General features: G+C 40.5%; 2 protein-coding genes across 2 annotated transcripts; one reads left to right on the plus strand and one right to left on the minus strand.

Annotated features, from left to right (window-relative positions):
- The first annotated feature begins 9,571 nt into the window (after positions 1-9,571).
- Positions 9,572-10,751, plus strand: LOC120349625. The gene is made up of 2 exons (XM_039420088.1): positions 9,572-10,075; positions 10,665-10,751. Exons 1-2 carry the CDS (start codon positions 9,572-9,574, stop codon positions 10,749-10,751), a joined length of 591 nt encoding a protein of 196 aa, XP_039276022.1.
- A 10,431-nt stretch (positions 10,752-21,182) lies between these two features.
- LOC120349626 (DNA damage-inducible protein 1-like) lies at positions 21,183-21,815 on the minus strand. The gene has a single exon (XM_039420089.1). It carries the CDS (start codon positions 21,813-21,815, stop codon positions 21,183-21,185), a length of 633 nt encoding a protein of 210 aa, XP_039276023.1.
- Positions 21,816-22,171: the final 356 nt, after the last annotated feature.

Here is a 22,171-nt window from a genome sequence, read left to right on the forward strand (position 1 = left end):
GGTGTGTTGGAGAAGAGAAAAAAAAAGAGAGGAAGGTACCTAGCCAACTATGGTTTCCCATGTAATAGGCAGGCAAAGAAGAGAAGAGAAGTAATGAGGAAAAAAAGGAAGGGAGAAATGGGGGGAAGGAAGAAAACAGAGGAATAGGTACTCAAAATAAAGGTAAGCGAGTCCACTGAAAAAAGAAAAAAAAACTGATGAAAAAACAATGCTGAAGCAGAAATCTCGAGTCATATATCTAAATGGAAGAAGAAATTACTGTATGTCCAGTTTTTTATATCCAGTTTAATTCTTCCACTGATCTTATTGTCCATGAGAAAGTGATTTGGAATGAGGTTTATTATTTTAGTACCTATGTAAATTAATTGCCTCCTTATACATTCAATATCAGTGTTATAGATTACATATTTGTTAGCAGTGGCCCTTAGATTATAATAATTAAGATTAGAGTTTATTGTGAGAGGAAAATCGGATCTATATTTTATTAAGTACTCAATTACGGTTTTTATGTATAATTGACGTATAGTCATGACCTCAAAATCACTAAAAACCATATCCGTTGGATAGAGCCTGGGTTTGCTTAATATAGTTTTAATTATCAGTTTTTGTGCTACAAATAATTCAGCAATATGACAGTTGAAACAGCCTCCCCAAACAACTATGCCATACTGCAGAATTGACTCGACTAGAGCATGATACATCATTTTCAGATGGTTCTTATTAAGAAATCTGTTAACTTGATAAAATTTAAAAGATAAATATCTAATTTTTCTACATATGTACTTAATATGAACATCCCATTTAAGGTTTCCATCAATTATAATTCCCAAATACTTAGTATTATTGACTTTTTTAATGGTTGGAAAATCACAATTACCCAAGTTTAAATTGCACTGAGAATGGAGTCTCAAATCTTGATTCTCGTTAGGCTGTCCTACTCTATTTGCAGAGAAGGTTATATAATTAGTTTTTTCAATATTTAAACTTAAGGTATTCTTATCTAACCACTTCTTAATTAAAAGCATATTATTTTCAGCTATGGTATGAACTTCGTTCCATGAATTACCGTGAAAAATAGCTGCAGTATCATCTGTTGTCTAGTTGTGTCTTAAAGATGATTTTGATGGCATGAACCGCTTAGCGGTTATTAGGCGATGCTATCTATCCACACATCGCGAAATACAATTAAATCAAGGCATGGCAATCTAATCCATTGATTACGGTGACGAAGATGGACATTTGTGCCACTAAATTTGACTACTTAGAAGTAAATAATATAATATCTTTAATAAAAAACTTTGCGGATACATATTCGCTCAATCAATTTCGACCAATCATCGCGTGGCTTCTCAAGCCTTAGGACCAAAGAGTAACTGCAAAATCACTATCTAGTTTGTTATAATTGCAATATCTCGCTGTTTTACTCCTTATCGCACCCTATGTCGCAACAGGAAAACTAAGTTTGAGATATTTCCATTATCTACATTCCTTGACGACTCGGAGCCACAATTTTTAAATATCTATCCTGAGAAGTTCGAAGTCATGGCCGTTCATCATAGAGAGAGAAAACAATTTTCGCTAACTCACTTACAATAATGGCTCCATCCTATTGCGTTTACTATTATAACTTGGGAAAAGGCCTGAATTAGAAACAGTGCTCGGCCCTGAAAAATTTGTACATATATCATACTTTTAACCTCCTTGAAAAACTTAGAAGAATGAGCTGTAGTATGAGATGTATCTATAAAAAATCATTCTCGTCCTTATTTAATGTGGCATGAAAGGCTATTATATGATATATTATATATTATATCATAGCCACCTCTATTATATGATATATTACATATATTATATCATAGCCACCTCTAATCCACGTATTATATGCCCATCAGAAAAGCCAAAGATAAGAGCAGGAAACAATAATTAATCTTCGTGTAACATAATATCGGGAGATTATGGAGTATATCTTATAGTTACCTCCAATTAGGTACTGGGAAATTGGAGGAAGAGATGAATGATGGAAATATGTAGTTTTATTTTCAATGTAAAGTCTAGTAGAAGGCTCTTTTACCATACTTCGAGACCAAGTTGCAAAACGGTGTATAGTCTGGAGAACACAGTCTATAAGCCGTCCAGAGACATGTATACCATGTATCAAATGTCTAGCGTCCTCAGGTCCATAAAGATTTCGAGGAGACAAATAATTTTCCCAACAATTTCTATCATTGCATGAAGTCTCGCATTTCTGCTAAAGGACCTGCAATTTTTGGTCTCACAACCAGCCCACAGACACGGTCAATAGACCTATAGACACGGTCTGCAATGGTCTATAGACATGTCTCGTAGACAACCTGAAACATGTTTGTGAGCTCGAGTATTGGGCTCGAGAAAAGTCTTTCACAAGAATAGCAAAAAAACTTAGAGAAAGTGAAAAATCTTAACTTTTAGACCAAAAACTTCAAAAGAAAATTGCCTGAAGCAGAATGCAATTACTATCGGAGCGATTTTTTCAACAATCGAACATTTTAACTGGATAACTTACTATCTTGAATTTCAGGGTTTTTGGAAATTCAAAACTAGTGGAAAATCATAACTTGATACTCTAAAAAGCTTAAATCGGGTGAGCGTGTCGGCCACCTCAAGTTCACCCTTTGTGAGATAAGCCGCCCTGCGAACATTTGTCTCAACACATTCATTGAAATACGCCCTGTGTGGGCTTTAGCTTCATCCTACTGAACCATATTTCTCCCGAGTCATGTTCCTCAGCAAGTTCTTCCAATTTGGGGCGCAAAAACGTTTTTAGCATTGTCACATAACGCTGGGATGTGACATTGACGGTGATGTTGCCATTATCAAAGAAGTATGGTCAGCACGCTCACCCGATTTAAGCTATGCGATTTTTTTCTGTGACATTAACTCAAAAATAAAGTTTCCAAACATCGCCCACACACCTTGGAAGAATTAAAGGAGCGAATAAGAGAAGAGCCTTACCAATCGCCGTGTGCCAAAATGCGTTCTAAAACTTAAAAATACGCTACGTCAGTGTATTGCTGCTTATGGCTGCCATTTAACTGATATAATTTCAAAAAAATTAACAATAAAAACTATATTTCAAACTGAATTGTACCTATTAAAGAATTTTGTTCTAATTTGAACGGTTCATTTCTTATAACCATTCTAAACTCGTCAATCGGCTCTGCCCCACCCTGTATATTCAGGCGGTGGGACCTTCCCGCAAGAGACTCCCCACCAACAAGAGCCATACGAATCTACTTTAATATAGACTTAACAAAAAAGGGGTGTGGGCTTGCAATTTAAATTGTAGTTCTGATTTTTTAATATATTATTTGGGTACATAATAGAAGTCCAGAACCAATTTCTTCATGCAAAATTTCCTTGTGCTAGATTCAGGGTGGCCCAAAAACCTCGTATTTACGGCGCATTTTCCAGTTTTCAGCTATTCCTGCCAAATCTCTTAATCGGACAGAGAAATTTCCACCCACCCTTTTTTTAGATTTTAAAATTCTGAATGGAATAATATAAATCATTCCGAACTCTTTATTTCCAATGAGTACTGAGTTATGATTTTTCAAAAATGAGTGAAATTTGAAGGAAAAATCAATTTTAATGAATTTCAGTTTTTGATCAACAATATCTTCCGATTCTTACAATCTATATGTATAATTCAAAATCCCTCTTGGCGTATTTTTGTGAAATTATCATCTGTACTTCCAAGGATGAATTATCCTTTTCATGTCTTTCAGCGAGTTTTCCCAGGGATGAGATCTAGTGCAATCGAATTTTTATATCATAAACCCACTAGGTTCCAAATCTCGTCAAAATCGTTAGAGCCGTTTTCGAGATCCGTTGAACATAAATAACCGGATATAAAAATAACCAGATATAAAAATATAATCAGACATACAGAAATTGCTCGCTTAATATAATATGATAACCAGATATAAAAATATAAACAGACATACAGAAATTACTCGCTTAATATAATATGAAACAGCAATTGCTCCCTTGATGTAATAGGATTTCAATGTTATTAAAAATACTTGAAAATATTTTGAATAATATCATAAAATTCAATCCATTGAATAATATTTGTGAACCTATTCATAATTGTGATTAATGAGATTTCAGTCAATCCTGGAAATCTCTGCTTGAGATAGAAAAAACGATTCCTATCAATTATCAGTATCAGTATGCTTTAAGAACGTTTATTCTCAACTCTTTATGTTTATGAGTAACAAACTAAATATTTTTCCAAAACATGAGGGTCATGCCCCCCCCCTCGCAGATTTGTTTTCTATTTCAAATACCGGTTTCTATTCTCTATAGCTTACTGAAGTGTTTGAAACAATTCATAACAATAAAATAACAGAAAATAAAATTTCAAAAAATTTTCCAGATAATCTAAAACTTGTTTCTCTTTACCAATATCATTGGTTACATTCATTCGTTTAGTGTTTCACCTTATGATTCATTGAGGATGATCAAGAAATCATAAGTATTTTGTTAGCTTGATTTTTTTGTTTGCTGAAATTCCTGTCCAATCTAACTGGCAGAGGTATTCACTATCTTCATTAGTGCATGCAATTTATATTGTAGTTCTGATTTTCTAATATATTATTCAAGTACATAAGAGGAGTCCAGAACCAATTTCTTCATGCAAAATTTCCTTGTGCTAGATACAGAGTGGCCCAAAAACCTCGTACTTTCTGCTCATTTTCCAGTTTTCTGCCAAATCTCGTAATCGGACAAAAAAATTTGCTCCCACCTTTTTTTTAGATTATAAAATTCTGAATAAGATGAGTTCATTCGGAACTCTTTATCTCCAATGAGTACTGAGTTATGTGGTCAAGGCGGTCCGAAAACATGCATCATAAGTCAAATTCGGTCGAAAAATGAAAAATTTATTGTTGCGTGTACTTGAGTGAGTTCACAAGACATTATGATTTTTCAAAAATGAGTGAAATTTGAAGGAAAAATCAACTTTGATGAATTTCAGTTTTTGATCAACAATATCTTCCGATTGTTACCATCTAGATGTATAATTCAAAATCCCTCTGGGCGTACTTTTGTGCTCTACAATCTGAGATCAGGTAGAGCGCTTTATCTCATAGATTTCCAGGTACACCTGACAACAATGCTCCTTGTATTGTGAAAACCAACTACATTGTCCTCACATTGATATTTTGCACAATGACATAAGTTCATGAGAATATGTTCTATGAGAATCACCCGTTAGATGCACTTCATTTCAGTATTTCCTAGTGGAGAGGCGCGCTTAAGGACACCTCAAGGATCAATATTTCAAACACTTATAACTTTTGACACAATGCTCAGATTCCATCGTACTAGCCTACACTCTTCATTCTTCTCGGCTTGTCAAGGCGGTCCAAAACCATGCATCACAAGTCAAATTCGGTCGAAAAATGAAAAATTTTCTTGAGTGTACTTAAGCCCATATTCCAATACACAAAAAATGGACAATTTCTATATTCTAAGCTGCATGTCTTGTGAAATACTTCTGATGAAATTTCCAAATCTAGTGAGGATGTGAAAATTTTCCCTCTCTACCCACTCCAATAAATAATACGTCTGATTCCAATACAATTCCGAAGTTACAGAAGATTTTAAAAATGGCGATTTCAGTTTTTTACATTTTTTCGTGATTTTACTGTTGATCAAGAGTTTCTAAAACGAGTCTGATACATCATAGAAACTCACGATTGATTCCAAATAGTAGATAAATTCATCCTCTACGAGCTCAGTTGCCTAAAATCCATTTTGATTCACTTTTCCTTATCATAAAACTGCCAAAACCGTTAATATGGGAAAAATATCTACAATTTCCGGATTTTCTTCAACAATCAAGTCTCACTTTACGAACATATTTTTTTATGAATCGTTTACATCAGATGAAAGAGAAACTTCTATTGTATATTTCAAGATCAAATAATGGTTGTACATTTCAAGATCAAATAATGGTTTTTATAATGTGGGGTTACTGATATACATGAGGGGTTACTTTGAATATAGAAATTGGTCATTTTTTGTGTATTGGAATATGGGCTTAAGTACACTCAAGAAAAAATTTTTCATTTTTCGACCGAATTTGACTTGTGATGCATGGTTTTGGACCGCCTTGACAAGCCGAGAAGAATGAAGTGTAGTACGATGGAATCTGAGCATTGTGTCAAAAGTTATAAGTGTTTGAAATTTTGATCCTTGAGGTGTCCTTAAGCGCGCCTCTCCACTAGGAAATACTGAAATGAAGTGCATCTAACGGGTGATTCTAATAGAACATATTCTCATGAACTTATGTCATTGTGCAAAATATCAATGTGAGGACAATGTAGTTGGTGATGATGGTTGAAGCTGAAAATTAGGTGTTTTTCACAATACAAGGAGCATTGTTGTCAGGTGTACCTGGAAATCCATATGAGATAAAGCGCTCTACCTGATCTCAGATTGTAGAGCACAAAAGTACGCCCAGAGGGATTTTGAATTATACATCTAGATGGTAACAATCGGAAGATATTGTTGATCAAAAACTGAAATTCATCAAAGTTGATTTTTCCTTCAAATTTCACTCATTTTTGAAAAATCATAATGTCTTGTGAACTCACTCAAGTACACGCAACAATAAATTTTTCATTTTTCGACCGAATTTGACTTATGATGCATGTTTTCGGACCGCCTTGACCACATAACTCAGTACTCATTGGAGATAAAGAGTTCCGAATGAACTCATCTTATTCAGAATTTTATAATCTAAAAAAAAGGTGGGAGCAAATTTTTTTGTCCGATTACGAGATTTGGCAGAAAACTGGAAAATGAGCAGAAAGTACGAGGTTTTTGGGCCACTCTGTATCTAGCACAAGGAAATTTTGCATGAAGAAATTGGTTCTGGACTCCTCTTATGTACTTGAATAATATATTAGAAAATCAGAACTACAATATAAATTGCATGCACTAATGAAGATAGTGAATACCTCTGCCAGTTAGATTGGACAGGAATTTCAGCAAACAAAAAATCAAGCTAACAAAATACTTATGATTTCTTGATCATCCTCAATGAATCATAAGGTGAAACACTAAACGAATGAATGTAACCAATGATATTGGTAAAGAGAAACAAGTTTTAGATTATCTGGAAATTTTTTGAAATTTTATTTTCTGTTATTTTATTGTTATGAATTGTTTCAAACACTTCAGTAAGCTATAGAGAATAGAAACCGGTATTTGAAATAGAAAACAAATCTGCGAGGGGGGGGGCATGACCCTCATGTTTTGGAAAAATATTTAGTTTGTTACTCATAAACATAAAGAGTTGAGAATAAACGTTCTTAAAGCATACTGATACTGATAATTGATAGGAATCGTTTTTTCTATCTCAAGCAGAGATTTCCAGGATTGACTGAAATCTCATTAATCACAATTATGAATAGGTTCACAAATATTATTCAATGGATTGAATTTTATGATATTATTCAAAATATTTTCAAGTATTTTTAATACATTGAAATCCTATTACATCAAGGGAGCAATTGCTGTTTCATATTATATTAAGCGAGTAATTTCTGTATGTCTGTTTATATTTTTATATCTGGTTATCATATTATATTAAGCGAGCAATTTCTGTATGTCTGATTATATTTTTATATCTGGTTATTTTTATATCCGGTTATTTATGTTCAACGGATCTCGAAAACGGCTCTAACGATTTTGACGAGATTTGGAACCTAGTGGGTTTATGATATAAAAATTCGATTGCACTAGATCTCATCCCTGGGAAAACTCGCTGAAGGACATGAAAAGGATAATTCATCCTTGGAAGTACAGATGATAATTTCGTCGTCTGTCGATAACAGAAGATGCTGTGCCTGTGTGGGAGATCAGCTGATGTGTAATCATTCAATCAGCTTACCGTAACACGCGAGAAATATTATCTAGAAATTCTATCAAAATAATCTAATTTGTCAACATTACATGGTTTATCACTCTAAATTAGTAGCCCAGTCAATGAAGGTCCAAAAAAGCAGTTTCGATCCGAAAATTAAATAAAAGCTGAATTTCCCACCATCGATAGAACCCTCCCAGAGGGTCATTCTCCCAAAAGTCCCAAGAAATCCCCTTGGAGCTTTCCACCCCAGCCCCCAAAAACATGAAAAATGCAGGTAAACACGGGAAATCAATTATCTCTGTAACCATTGATCGGAAACAGTTCTATTATATGCCATTCGATTCGTTACATTATGGACTACAATATTAGTTATATTAATTTCCTCAATAAATCAAACAGTTTCCTTGATAAAATAATAAATATGTAAAAATTTAGGGGTTTTTCGATTTGATTTTTGTTTTCTTCGATTAACTTCGAAGCAAATAATCTAAAGAAAATTAGACAAATAATTAATGTAGTCGCATTCATTGCGAATCCATTGATGTATATTGTTACATTTATAGTTACACCATTTATAGTTAGGCTATGTCTGAGTATTTCATAGTAATGTTGTCGGTCTTTCATATATTTTTATTCATCCATGTATGTACAGTATAAATATCAATATCTATTATTTAATCGAGGACCCATTTATAGTTAGGCTATGCCTGAGTATTTCATAGTAATGTTGTCGGTCTTTCATATATTTTTATTTTTAATTGATTATCTAGAAACTTATCTTTAGGATATTTGAAATACTGTATGATATGGGCTTATCCTATTCTACTCTCACAGTTTCCTTGATACCCACTAATTATCATGAATTATTCTCAGTCTACTTAGGAGTCAAATATGATTTACCCCCTGGAGTATTTACTTTTTTTTTGTACTTCACGATGATTTTCAATAGTTATGTATGTTTGAGTGTGTGTTGTGTGAGTATGTTTAGCTCGCTATACCTGTTGTGTTTGCCTTCTGCTCACTGCTGGCGCGGTCCCGTCGCGACGTGTCGCAGTGGTCCCTGACAGTGCCTCCCCGGGCCGGCGCGCTCCATCATCTCAGGCGGCTTGTGATCTCTCTCAAGCTCTCTCACATTGCTCTGGCTTGCTGAAGGTAGCTCACGTAAATGCCCAGTCGCTTTTGTGTCACATTGATGAATTCAGATCAATTTTTGATTCCCAGTCGATTGATGTGATTCTTGTATCTGAAACTTGGCTCAAGCCACACATAAGTGATAAGAGTGTGGAATTGAATGGCTACGCGCTGTTCAGGAATGACCGTTAGCACAAGGGAGGCGGTGGTGTAGCGGTTTATGTAGGAACTCATCTACCTGTTTCTGTTTTACATGTGTCTGATAACTCAGTAGCGAATGTATCTGAATTCATGTTTTTGGATGTCTCTGTGAGTGGTGTGCATGTGCTTGTATGTGTTTGTTATAAAGCTCCTGATATTAGATCACTTGCTGAATTTGAGGTATCTATGTTGAATTTGATGACTCACTATAGACATGTCATTGTCATGGGTGACTTCAATACAAATCTACTCGATTTAGCTTCTGTAAATAGTACAAATTTTATTTCAATGTTTAATAGCTGTAATATAACAATATTACCAATGCAGGCGACACACCATACAGCAACTGCAGAAACTTGGTTAGATGTGGTTGCTGTCACTGATGTGAATCTAGTTGCGAAACACGGTCAACTCCCGGCTCGTGGGCTCTCCAAGCATGACCTTGTGTTCTGTGCCTACAGACTGCATCCACCGAAACCAAAGCAGGAGTTCATTACATATAGAAACTATAGGTGCCTGGATATAAGTGCTTCTATATTTGATGCTGCCTCTATTCCTTGGCATGAAGTCATTCTCACAGATAATGTCGACGAGATGGTCGACAGGTTGAACAGTTTTCTACTTCTCTTGTATGACAGGCATGCTCCCATGGTTACGAAAAGAGTAAATAAAAAGCCTGCACCCTGGTTCAGCCAGGAAATTCGTAGATTACAGAAGATGCGAGACGCTGTTCTCCGTAGAGCCAAACGCTCAAAATCTGTGGTGGATTGGGCGGAGTATAAGCGGCTTCGAAACAAAACCCAGCAGGAGATTAGAAATGCCAAGGTCAGGTTCTATTACCACTCTCTTTCTGGCAAGCAGCCTACTAGAACGGTATGGTCGAAATTGAAAACTTGGGTATTGGAAAATCACATGTTCATCATAATATACCTTTCAATTTGGATGATATCAATGATAACTTTACTGATAATCATGTTAACCTGTCCGGTGCTCATGACCACTTGAACAGGCTAAGAGCGGCGCCTCATGTAGCACCTGCTCAGCAGCTCTCCTTTTCTCCTGTGACTGAAGCTGATGTAATGAGAATGGGAATCATGGGAATAATAATAATCATGGGAATGACAAGCAATGCAGTTGGAGTTGATTGCATACCTATCAAATTCATCAAAGATACTCTTCCCTTCACCTTGCCTATTCTTACGATAATTTTCAATAAATCTTTGGGATCGTCATTTTCCCCTCAATTTGGAAATCAGCCTTAGTCTCACCTCTGCCCAAATGCTCTTCAGTTAAATCATTATCAGATCTGAGGCCTATCAGTATTCTGCCAGCTCTGTCTAAATGTCTCGAGAAACTTGTTCATCAGCAGTTTTCTGTTTTTCTAGAACGTTTCCATCTTTTGTCTACCTTTCAGTCTGGGTTCCGCACACGTCACAGTACGACCACTGCTCTGCTCAAAGTTACTGAGGATATCAGGTCAGCTATGGATAGTAGTCAGTAGTGTCAGTATTCTGACACTATTCGATTTTTCAAAGGCGTTCGACTGTTTTCATCATCCACTCCTCCTTCTGAAATTAAGAAATCTTGATTCTGGAGAGGGTTGTGTGAAATGGATCGAGTCTTACTTGTTGAATCGCCAACAGTGTGTCAGGGCCAATAATGAGGTCTCTTCATGGAGAAATGTAACCCGAGGAGTCCCCCAAGGCTCTGTTCTTGGGCTTCTTCTGTTCTCTCCCTACATCGATGACATCGCAAAATGCATAAAACACTGCAAATTTCATCTGTATGCTGATGATCTTCAGATCTATAAACATTTTTCTGCAGGTGAGTCTGATGCATGTGTCGAGCAGATGAATTCTGATATTGATGCTATTAGTGGCTGGGCATATAATCATGCATTGAGATTGAATGAAGGTAAGACACAGAGTATCATTGTGACTCATAACCGATTCAGAGCTCAGAATGTTCCAAGGTTGAGGCTGAATGGCATTGAGTTGGAGTATTCTGAGAGTGTTGAAAACCTTGGTCTTGTTATCTCTAAAACACTCTCATGGCTCAATCAGGTTGAGATTGTTTGTAAGAGGGTGTTTGCTTGCATCCATAGCTTGAAACGATTTGCCCTGTTTCTTCCACTCAACATCAAGATCATGCTGGTCAAGACTCTTGTGCTGCCTCACTTCAGCTACTGCGACACTGTCATGAATGACATGACTGTTGAGCTCTCTAACCGACTGCAGCGTACACAGAACTATTGTATTCGATTTATTTTCAATGCTGGACGATTTGATCATGTTACACCTTTTTATGTACAGCTATCTCTCCTAAAATTGAATGATCTTCGTACTTTGCACATATTGACTCTGCTTCACTCAATAATCAAAACCAAATCTCCATCCTATCTGTCTGAGAGCTTCAGATTCCTGTCTGAGATCGGTGAACGTGCAACAAGGCATGGCAACTTGCTGCTAGCTTTTCCCATTCATAGAACGACGACTTTTGAGAGATCATTTACTGTCACTGGGTGTAGGCTGTGGAATAATCTTCCTGCTTCTGTCCGGGCCATTGATGGGCGTGCTCGCTTTGGGGTGGAGGTCAAGCGGATTTTGTTGGCGGGTCTGCGGGGGTAGCGTGTGGTTGGGCTTGGGACTGGTCTGGTGGGCTGTGTGAATGTTGTGTGAATGATTATATTAATAATTCCTTTTTTTTACTATTGTTTCTTGAATTATATAATTGATTTTTCAGTCTAAATGCAGATTGACTGTTTTGTTCCAACTATGTTTCTATTTTGTAGCTATATTATTTAATGTATTTTTATTTATATATTAAGTTACACTGTATTTTTTTTCATTCAATTGCATTTGTTATGTTGAGGTTGAGTGGTAGAGAGGACTTAAAAGTCCTAACTCCGCCTAATAAAGAATTTTTTCATTTCATTTCATTTCATTGTTATTTATTTGCGATTCGATTTGACGCTGTTGAAGGGGAAACAGTTGACACGGTATGGTGTGGCTGACTCTCTCCACCATAGTAAACAGTAAAATACAGTAGTAGGCCTACTGCTTTCCAAGTTGCATCTTATTCACACTATGGCGCTCGAAACAATCAATTTTGTCTATTGTTTTGACATGTGATGAAACTAATTTTTCACATTTTAATTCCCTAAAATCATTTTGTTGTTATATATGTGCTAAATCATTTAGACAGTCAAATATGAAAATTCAGTAGATTCTAAAGATGAAAGCCATGCAAACATACAAATTAAGGAAGAGTAAGCCTGCATAGAAGGTAGGAAAATCATGAAAGTGTTTCACATTTAACTACAAATTACCCTACCAGATAAGATTAATTAAAAGATGATTCATCATCTTCTACTATTTTTGTTACCTCTGAGTAGATTTTTGCCCACACCTTCTTCTACTAGAATTCCCAGTGTCGCTCTGGGCTGGCTAGACTCAGTCGACGACTGGGGTGGGCCGCAGCAGGGGACGGGAGTCTTGGTGGGGCATCCACCAACCACCCTCGTTCGAGTCGGGGGTTGGAACAGGGTCTTGAGCACCTTAGAGAAATGTTTCCCTCTTTTAGGTAAGAGGGGCTGTGCTTTCGCACTGCCAAACAGGGTTGGGCGTGGAATGAGAGGAGTAGGAACACTGCAGTGTCCGCAGTGGAGGAGGTCTCTGTGAGAGGAATAACGTTCCCGATTGCCACTGGACGTCCTCTTGTGTGTCTTCGAACTATTTGCTGGAGTCGGTCACCGGGTTACTAGTCTCAGTTACCGGGTGTTTTCCTGGGGTCCGGATCGAGTCTGGAGTTAAAGGAAAGGCTTTCCCTAGTCTTTCTTGAGGTCCTCTTGCGATTCCGAAGTTAATCGGCAAGCTGCAGGAGCCCGCATGCTGGACTTCACCTCTGATCACCAAGTCCCAATTCTCGGGCACCGGGTGCCTTCCTGGGGTCCGGATCGAGCCCGGAGTTGGAGGAAAGGCTTTCCCTAGCCTTTCTCGAGGTCCTCTTGCAATTCCGAAGCGAATCGGCAAGGTACAGGAGCTCGCGCGCCAGACTTCTCCTCTGATCACCAAGTCTCAATTCTCGGGCACTGGGTGTCTTCCTGGGGTCCAGATCGATCCCAGAGTTGGAGGAAAGGCTTTCCCCAGCCTTTTTCGAGGTCCTCTTGCACCTCCGAGGTCCCCGCGATGATGAACCAGGATGCAGTCAGGTTTTAACCAAAACCTGGCATGTCGCTGCTGGTTGAAACATGCAGGTTGCTGCCCAAACTCATTGAAAAGGTCACACAACACTCGTCCAAGTGTGAGTTGAACCACGGAGCTTCCAGTGTCTGATATTAACCACCTTTAACCTCAGACACAACTCTTGGTCGTCGAAGGATTCGGAGTACACTCAAAAGCATGAGATGTACTATGTTGCTAGCTGCGCGCTGCTTCCTTCACTCCCTCTGTCAACTGCTCGCACTGGACACTCGCACTAGACTGCTGCCCCTTAGCCTTTCACGAGCCTCCCTCAGTGCCAGAGAGGGAGGGGAGTGAGGCTGCACGGCACTGCTGAGCGGTAGCCCAGCGGCTGGGCTGCTCGTTGACCTCTGTGATTCCATCAGAGATAACCAAGCGTCTTAGAACAAGCTCTAAATTCAATTCCTTCACTAGTTACGATATACATCATGACACTCTATTCCTACTAAGGGAAGGGGGGGGGGAAGAAATGGGAAGGAAGGGGGGGGGTGAGGATGGAAATGGTATGTGGCTGACAGATGTCCCAAGCACTGAGTACATTCTGCCACCTCTCCGTCGGTCACAGAAGACCATGCAACAACTGGGCGCCAGGTTGGTTCCTCGCCAACTGGTGACAGTGCCATCGGCACCATCAAAAGAAAAACAGCAAGCCATCTGGCCACATTCTCGGCCTAGCTTTCCTAAAGAGGTACTGTAGAGCTGCGCCGTGCTTCCGCACTGCGTGGAGATGCCGTGCTTACGCACTGCAAGAAAACGCTGTGCTTCCGCACTGCAGGATATAGATACGCCATGCTTCCGCACTGCAAGGAGACGCCGTGCTCTCGCACTGCAAAGAGGACGCCGTGCTTCCACACTGCAAGAGTCGCAGTTCTCCCGCTCTGCTAAAGGAGGCCGTGCTTCTGCACTGCAGGATATAGAGATGCCATGCTTCCGCACTGCAAGGAGACGCCATGCTTTCGCACTGAAGAGGGAACGCCGTGCTTCGGCACTGCAGAAGTTGCCGTGCTCCCGCACTGCTAAAGGACGCCGTGCTCCTGCACTGCAGGATAGAGTCGCCGTGCTTCCGCACTGCAGGATAGAGTCGCTGTGCTTCCGCACTGCGAAGAGACGCTATGCTCTCAAGCTACAAAGGAACACTGTGCTTTCACACTGCAAGAGTCACCGTGCTTCTGCACTGCTAAAGGAAGCCGTGCTTCCGCACTGCAGGATAGAGTCGCTGTGCTTCTGCACTGCAAGGAGACGCTATGCTCTTAAGCTATAAAGGGATGCCATGCTTTCGCACTGCAAGAGTCGCCGTGCTTCCACACTGCAAGGAGATGCTATGCTCTTAAGGTAAAAAGGAACGCCGTGCTTCTGCACTGCAAGAGTCGCCGTGCTTCTGCACTGCTGAAGGACGCTGTTCTAGTTTAGTTAGTTTAGTTTAGTTTAATTTTCGTCATGTAACACTACATAATCAAGCAAAGCTTGGTAGTATATGACACGTCAAAAAGTATTGAGTACAATACTAAAAAAAGAAAATCAGAACATACAAAGTAGTTGGAAATATGTGCCAGCAAAAAATACCTACACGCGCCAACAGTTGAAGCTTTCCTCTACACTGTACGGAGATGCATCGATCAATTTAGCTTTTATTGCATTCTTAAACCTTTTTGGGCACTCAATACATTTTATTCCAATAGGAAGAGAGTTATAAGCTCTTAATCCGCTATAATGTGGCCCTTTCTCTAAGCTTGCGGTTCTGTGTTGCGGGTACTGAAGATGAACTATCTGGTTTCTAGTATTGTAACTATGATGGATATGACTCTCTCTTAATATCTTCTCGTTTTTCTTCGTCATAGTTGCAATTTCGAGAAAGTACAGTGCAGGAACTGTTAAAATGCTAAGTCTTCTAAAAGAGTTTTTACAAGATTCATAAGGCTTCAAGTTGTCGACAATTCTGAGGGCTTTTTTTTGCTTTTTGAAGACAGAATTGAGATTATTTTTTCCACTACCCCAGAACATTATGCTATATTGAATTATCGACATTAAATAGCCATGGAAGACATTCAATAGTGTTTTTGTTCCAACTATATTCTTCAGTACTTTCAAAGAGAAGCAGACACTTGAGAGTTTGTTCAGAATGTGATCCACTTGATCATTCCACTTGAGACAGTTTCTGATTCTGACTCCTAAAAAGCAGACTTCATCCTGAACAATCTCATCCATCTTTTGGCTGATTGTGTCACTCAACTTACTGGTCTCAGTCAACTTGAAATCCAATAATTTGGTTTTGTTTATATTCAAACAAAGACCGTTAGCCTGAAACCAGATGTTCATTTGATTAATAGTCTCTTCAGTCCTCTGGACAACTTCTTCCCACGTTCCAGTCACAATACTTGTGGTATCATCCGCAAAAAGAAAGACATTGGACGTGATATTGTCTGGAAGGTCATTTACATAAATTATGAATAACAAAGGGCCAAGAATAGATCCCTGTGGTACACCGCAGGGTATATTTCTCCATTCTGAAAAATAGCTTATCCCATTGTTATCATGTAACTTCACTTTCTGTTTCCTATTCAATAAAAAACTTTTAAAGAAATTTAAAGCTGAGATATCCAGGCCATAATATTCCAATTTGCAAAGCAACAGGTGGTGATTAACCATGTCAAAAGCTCTGGAGAGGTCGCAGAAGATCCCCATTGCATGTTTTTTCTGATCCAAACTCTCCAGCACATCATTTACAACATTAAAAACAGCATCCTTAGTTGCATGACCTTTGCGAAACCCATGTTGATTTTTGAACAGGATGTTATTTATTTCTAAATATTTTGAGAGTTGTTCATGTACAACTCTTTCAAAAATCTTGGAAAAAACTGGCAAAATTGCTATTGGCCGATAATTATTTAGTTCTTTCTGATCCCCTTTTTTGAATAGGGGTTTCACAATAGCATATTTCAGCTTACTTGGGAATTCACCAGTTTTCAATGACAGATTTATAATATAAGTTAGAGGTCCTGATATCAGATGTTTGGATGCTTTTATAACTGAAGATGGAATTTCATCCCAACCCGAGGAGGGGGAGCTGTTCAATCTTGCTATGATACTCACAACACTCTTCTCAGAAACAGTTTTGAAATTGAATGTAGATGTACATCTTTTCGCTTTATTCAAGAGCTCAGAACATTTATCAAGAGATTGTGAATTTAAGTTTGAAGAGGATGAAGTTATGAAAAATCTGTTGAACAAGCTGGCCTTCTTTTTCGGATTAGTTATAACCTCTTCAGGTAGATTTATATCTGGGATTGCGCTTTGTTTTAAGCATCCTCCAATTTCTTCCTTCACGACCTTCCATGTTGCTTTATTTATGTTTTTAGACTTGTAAAAAAATCATCATTCACCTTCCTTTTTGCAAGATTGATAACCTTCTTTAAAACTGTTTTGTATTTTTTAAAATACTCCAATAATCCTTCATCTTGACTTTCCTTCACCATTGCAAGCAATTCTCTTTTCCTGGCAATACTATTCCTTATTCCATTTGTCATCCATCTCTTCCTATTAGAGCCAATCAATTTTTTATCTTTTTTGGTTGTGCTGATTGGGAAAGCCTCTATGAATTTATTATAAAATGAACGGAAAAAAGCGTTGAATGCACCATTACTTGATTTTTCTCTCATACAGTCATCCCATCGTACAGAATTCAAAAGTTGGAGGAATAGGCACATTTTATCTTCTGATACGATTCGTTTTGTAATGAAGAAAGAGTTTGATTCGTGACAGATCTTTTTTAATTCAATTCCAATAGCCATGTGGTCGGAGATACCCAGCTCATGCAACGTACTTGTTATCAGATTGTGATTAACGTTAGTGATAACATTATCAATACAAGTTCCCGTAAATGGGGTGATTCTCGTCGGTTTATCGATCACTGTGTTGAGTTGATGAGATCGGATTAAACGACTGAATTCCTTGCTAATGCCATCATCCACCAATAGATTAATATTGAAATCACCTCCAATAAATAAATATTTTGTTTTAGAGTCATTTCTTATCTTTTCAAAAAGCATCTCAATTTTATGAAGAAATTTCAGTGCGTTGCTATTTGGGGTTCTGTATATAGATATGAATAAACAAGTTATCGGTTTACCTCCCACTCTGACAACTACTTCAGCAGCTGAGCACTCAAAAATACTTTCTTCTGCCATCTTCTGCCAAAAAATACTTTCTAAATATATATTTAATCTGTTCTGTGTTCTTCTGCACTGCTAAAAGGACGCCATGCTTCCGCACTGCAGGATAGAGTCGCCGTGCTTCTGCACTGCAAGGAGACGCTATGCTCTTAAGCTAAAAAGGAACGCTGTGCTTTCGCACTGCAAGAGTCGCCGTGCTTCTGCACTGCTAGAGGACGCCATGCTACCACACTGTAGGATAGAAGGGTAACACAGAACAAAGAAACACACAAAACACCGAAACACAAAAACACAGGAACACAAAAACATAAAAGGTGGAAAAGCACCTCCAACTGAGCTCTGAGAACTCAAGTCGTCGCAGTGTGTACACGCCTGCTGACTTGCCGGGAAACTGGCCCCTGCTTTTACACTAGGAAACAGGGCTTGCACTCTGCTGAAGGACTGTGTTTGCACATAGCAAGGCACGAGGATTTTCGCTCCGTCTGGACAAGCCGTGCTCGCACACTGCAGGATAGAAGGTGACACAGAACACAAAGCCAGGCTTTTGCCCTGCGAGCCGTGCTCACTCACTGCATGCCGTGATTGCGCACTGCCAGCCATGCTTCCGCACTGCGTGCCGTGCTTTCGCACTGCGTGCTGTGCTTTCGCACTGCGTGCCGTGTTTTCACACTGTGTGCGTCCACATAAAGACAATCCAGACACACACTGACCAATGTGTCATGTTTGCACACAACGTTCGGACGAGCTAGCAATCTGGCTGCAGTGTTTCCACACTGCTGAGGTCGAGCTCGCGCATTACCTTTGCCGGGCTTTCACCCTGAGGGGAGCTGTGCTTTCGCACTGTGGGCTGGGCTTTCACCTTGCATGCCGTGCTTGCGCACTGCGTGGCGTGCTTGCACACTGCGTGCTGTGCTTTCACACTGCATGCCGTGCTTTCGCACTGCATGCCGTGTTTTCTCACTGCTTGCCGTGCTTTCACACAGCTGCGGTGCTTCCCCACCGCGAAGGTGTGTGTCCACATAATGACACGTTGTGTTTGCACACAACGTTCGGACGAGCTAGCAATCTGGCTGCAGTGTTTCCACACTGCTGATGTTAAGCTCGCACACCACCTTTGCTGGGCTTTCACCCTGCTGGCCTGGCTTTCGCCTTGCGGGGAGCCGTGCTTTTGCACTGCGGGACTGGCTTTTGCCCTGCAGGCCGGGCTTTTGCACTGAGTGCCGTGTTTCCACACTGCATGCCATGCTTTCGCACTGCTATTGCCGGGCTTGCGCCCTGCGTGGTCATGCTCTCGCACTGCCTTACTTCGCCATGCTCTTGCACTGCTTTACTTTGACGTGGGGCGCTTACGGCTTCACCCAAGCCCGACGTCCATCAGGAAGTCGCATCCTAATCCTCAGGCGACCTGAGCGAGGGCGCTTTCCAGCGCGGAAGGATTGGTGCGTTACCTTCTTCACGGAAGGCCGGTCCCTAATGGTCACGAGTGCGAGGCCTCGTCTGCGGTCGACGGTAGTCAGGCATATAGGTGGTGGAAGCGGTGTCCCTTCTTCCTTCTCCTTGGAGGAAAGTTCCATTACATCAAGCACTCCAGGATGGGCTGTGGTGGTCGGGCGAGGAGATGTCGGTGGTTGACTACAGGAGGCTGGGAGTCCACTAGCAATCTCAGGAGGTCTGCATGGTTTGGCGGAGGCTGCTCCCCAAGCCTCTGTAAGGCCCCTCTCCTGAAGTTGGGAGTCGGGAGTTGGGGTTGCCGGCCGTGTAAAGGTGCAGGATGGGGTTGAGGGTTGCACGACTCCCTCGGGAGTCCCATACACTGGAGAAATGGAGAAATCGCCTCCTCCTCCTTCCAAGAGGGCATCCTCATCCTCCGTTAGGACTTCAGGTACCTCCATCACGGAATCTGCGGCAGCAGAGGTCGAGGGAAGATGTACCTCGGCTCTGTCAGGGTCGACAGGGGTCTCAGAAGTGGATAGGTTCACCATGACCACCACATCTCGGTCGCGGCCCATTCGCAAGGTGGGGAAGACCTCAAACAGTTCACATGAGGCAGCTTCCACCAGGGCATCCATCAACCAACTGATGATGTCTGGAAGATTGATGATACTGAAGATGGCGTAGTTTAGAGTTTGCTCATCTGGAACAATGCAGAACAATATTGTATTAGTATGGTATGCAGTATTCAACTCTATATATATATATCACTATCAACGGATGTGGGGGATGAAGGTGGTGAATCGGTATCTAGGATCGTGGGTCGGGGATGGAGGTTCATAGGTGTTTATGTTCTAGGGATGATGGTCCGGAGCTGTATGGGGGAATGTGAATGGGGGTCTAGGATCTACTTTGTGATTATATGTTTTTTAGGTTAGGATGGATTACAACCACCAACTCAAAGAACCTAATTCATAATTTAACTCATAACTTGTATGTATTGGAACCTAATTCATAATTACACTAGTCAATTTTGACTATGTCATTTACTCTATGGTGTTTATGTTCTAGGGATGATGGTCCGGAGCTGTATGGGGGAATGTGAATGGGGGTCTAGGATCTACTTTGTAATTATACGTTTTTTAGGTTAGGATGGATTACAACCACCAACTCGAAGAACTTAATTCATAATTAAACTCATAACTTGTATGTATTGGAACCTAATTTATAATTACACTAGTCATTTTTGACTATGTCATTTACTCTATGTATTGGAACCTAATTCATAATTAAACTTGTCATTTTCGAATTTAAGTCATTTCAGAATTTAATTGTCAGTCTCAAACTATCTACTTCAAAATTCTACTCTTTTGGACTTAATTGTTGAATCATGAATATGATATAAATATATATATAGAACTATAAAATGCACTGGTACTTACTCTTGATGTTGATAAAGATGGAAGTGATCCAAAACCAATATACTAAAATCACACACACACGTACTGGTGGTACACACACGTACTGACGGCACGACTGCTCAAGACACAATGTCCCACTCCTTGCAGAACAACTCCTTTTATACCCCAGTTCAGGATCCAGAGGGAATTTTTTTCTCCCTTTTTTTCCTTTTTTCCCATTTATTTCCGACTTTATGTGTTTTTAATTTTTTTTTCTATTTTTTTTTTTGGTGACCTTAAGGTTAGGGTGGTTGACCTGGATGACCTTGAGGTGGGTGTGGTTGACCTGGATGACCTTGAGGTAGGTGTGGTTGACCTAGATGACCTTGAGGTGGGTGTGGTTGACCTGGATGACCTTGAGGTGGGTGTGGTTGACCTGGATGACCTTGAGGTGGGTGTGGTTGACCTAGATGACCTTGAGGTGGGTGTGGTTGACCTAGATGACCTTGAGGTGGGTGTGGTTGACCTGGATGACCTTGAGGTTGGGGTTTGTTGACCTGGATGACCTTGAGGTTGGGGGTGGTTGACCTGGATGACCTTGAGGTCAACACAAGTGTCCCAGAGTCCTCCTTTTTATACTACATTTTATACAAATTGGTTTAATCTGGCAATTGCCAGACTTCTTCAGTCATCATGCTGCCTCTCCAGAGACATAGGATGACTCAGCCCCGATATCGACCAGTGCATTAAGCCAGACATCTTGGACACGTACCAGCATGAAGACGTGTGTCTCCTGGGGTTGCGGACACTTTCCTTGCATGTCTATCGCAGCTGCACCAGACTTCATCTCTCTACCTCGGGCCCTCACAGTTTTCTGTGTGGTTGGAGCACTCTTCTCCCTGGGTTGGGGCTCCCACTCCACGGTGCAGGTGCGCGTGTCGATTTTCACCCTGTGCTCCTGCAAGAACTGCATACCGAATAAAAATTCGGGTGATAATCCCTCCATGATTGTCATCACTGTGGGTAGCAGTTCTTGGCCGACTTTCAGGTTGATTTCCACCTTCCCATACAGCCGTGCCGCTGTTCCATTTGCCAAGATCACACCCCTCTCTGTCAGAGTTCTCCTTGCACATCCAGCTGCTTCTAAGCTTGCAAACGTTGCCAAGCTTAAGTAGTTGGATTCAGCTCCTGTATCGAGTAAAGCTCGATATTGGTGGCCAGCTACCTCGACTGTGGTATACAGCCTGTTGTCGAACTGCGACTCTGGTTCCACTTGAAGCTGGTTCCTAGTTCTCACCACCGCAGCTTTGTCTGTCGTCACCATCCTCCTCTGCACTGGCTCCCTCTCACAGGTGCAACTGGGACGAGGCTTCCCACAGGTCGCGCAGAGAGAAATCTCAGGGCATTCTGACCTCCAGTGACCCGCTTTCTTGCACTGCCAGCAGACAGGTCCCACTGGAGTCGACTCCGCTCGTCATTGGGTTGTTGTAGGCTCCGGCTCAGGGCGCGATTTCACAGGTTCACGAACCTCCTCCTGTTTCACAGCCCGCTGCCTCTGTTAAGCGCTTTTCTCCTCCGATTTTATCCTCTCATACTGCCTGGCCAGCTTGAGCAGATCGTCCACTGAATAGACTTTGGCTTCCCTGATGTACAGCTTGTACTGAGGTAGGAGATTCTTGT

This window comes from Nilaparvata lugens, chromosome 2 (assembly GCF_014356525.2).
Source record: "Nilaparvata lugens isolate BPH chromosome 2, ASM1435652v1, whole genome shotgun sequence".
Lineage (NCBI taxonomy): Eukaryota > Metazoa > Arthropoda > Insecta > Hemiptera > Delphacidae > Nilaparvata > Nilaparvata lugens.

Coding starts and splice junctions, on each gene's coding strand:
- LOC120349625 (XM_039420088.1), top strand. CDS start 9,572: ATGCAGGCGACACACCATACAGCAACTGCAGAAACTTGGTTAGATGTG. Junction 10,076..10,664: donor AGGAGATTAGAAATGCCAAG/GTCAGGTTCTAT, acceptor TCTACCTTTCAG/TCTGGGTTCCGCACACGTCA.
- LOC120349626 (XM_039420089.1), bottom strand. CDS start 21,815: ATGGTGACGACAGACAAAGCTGCGGTGGTGAGAACTAGGAACCAGCTT.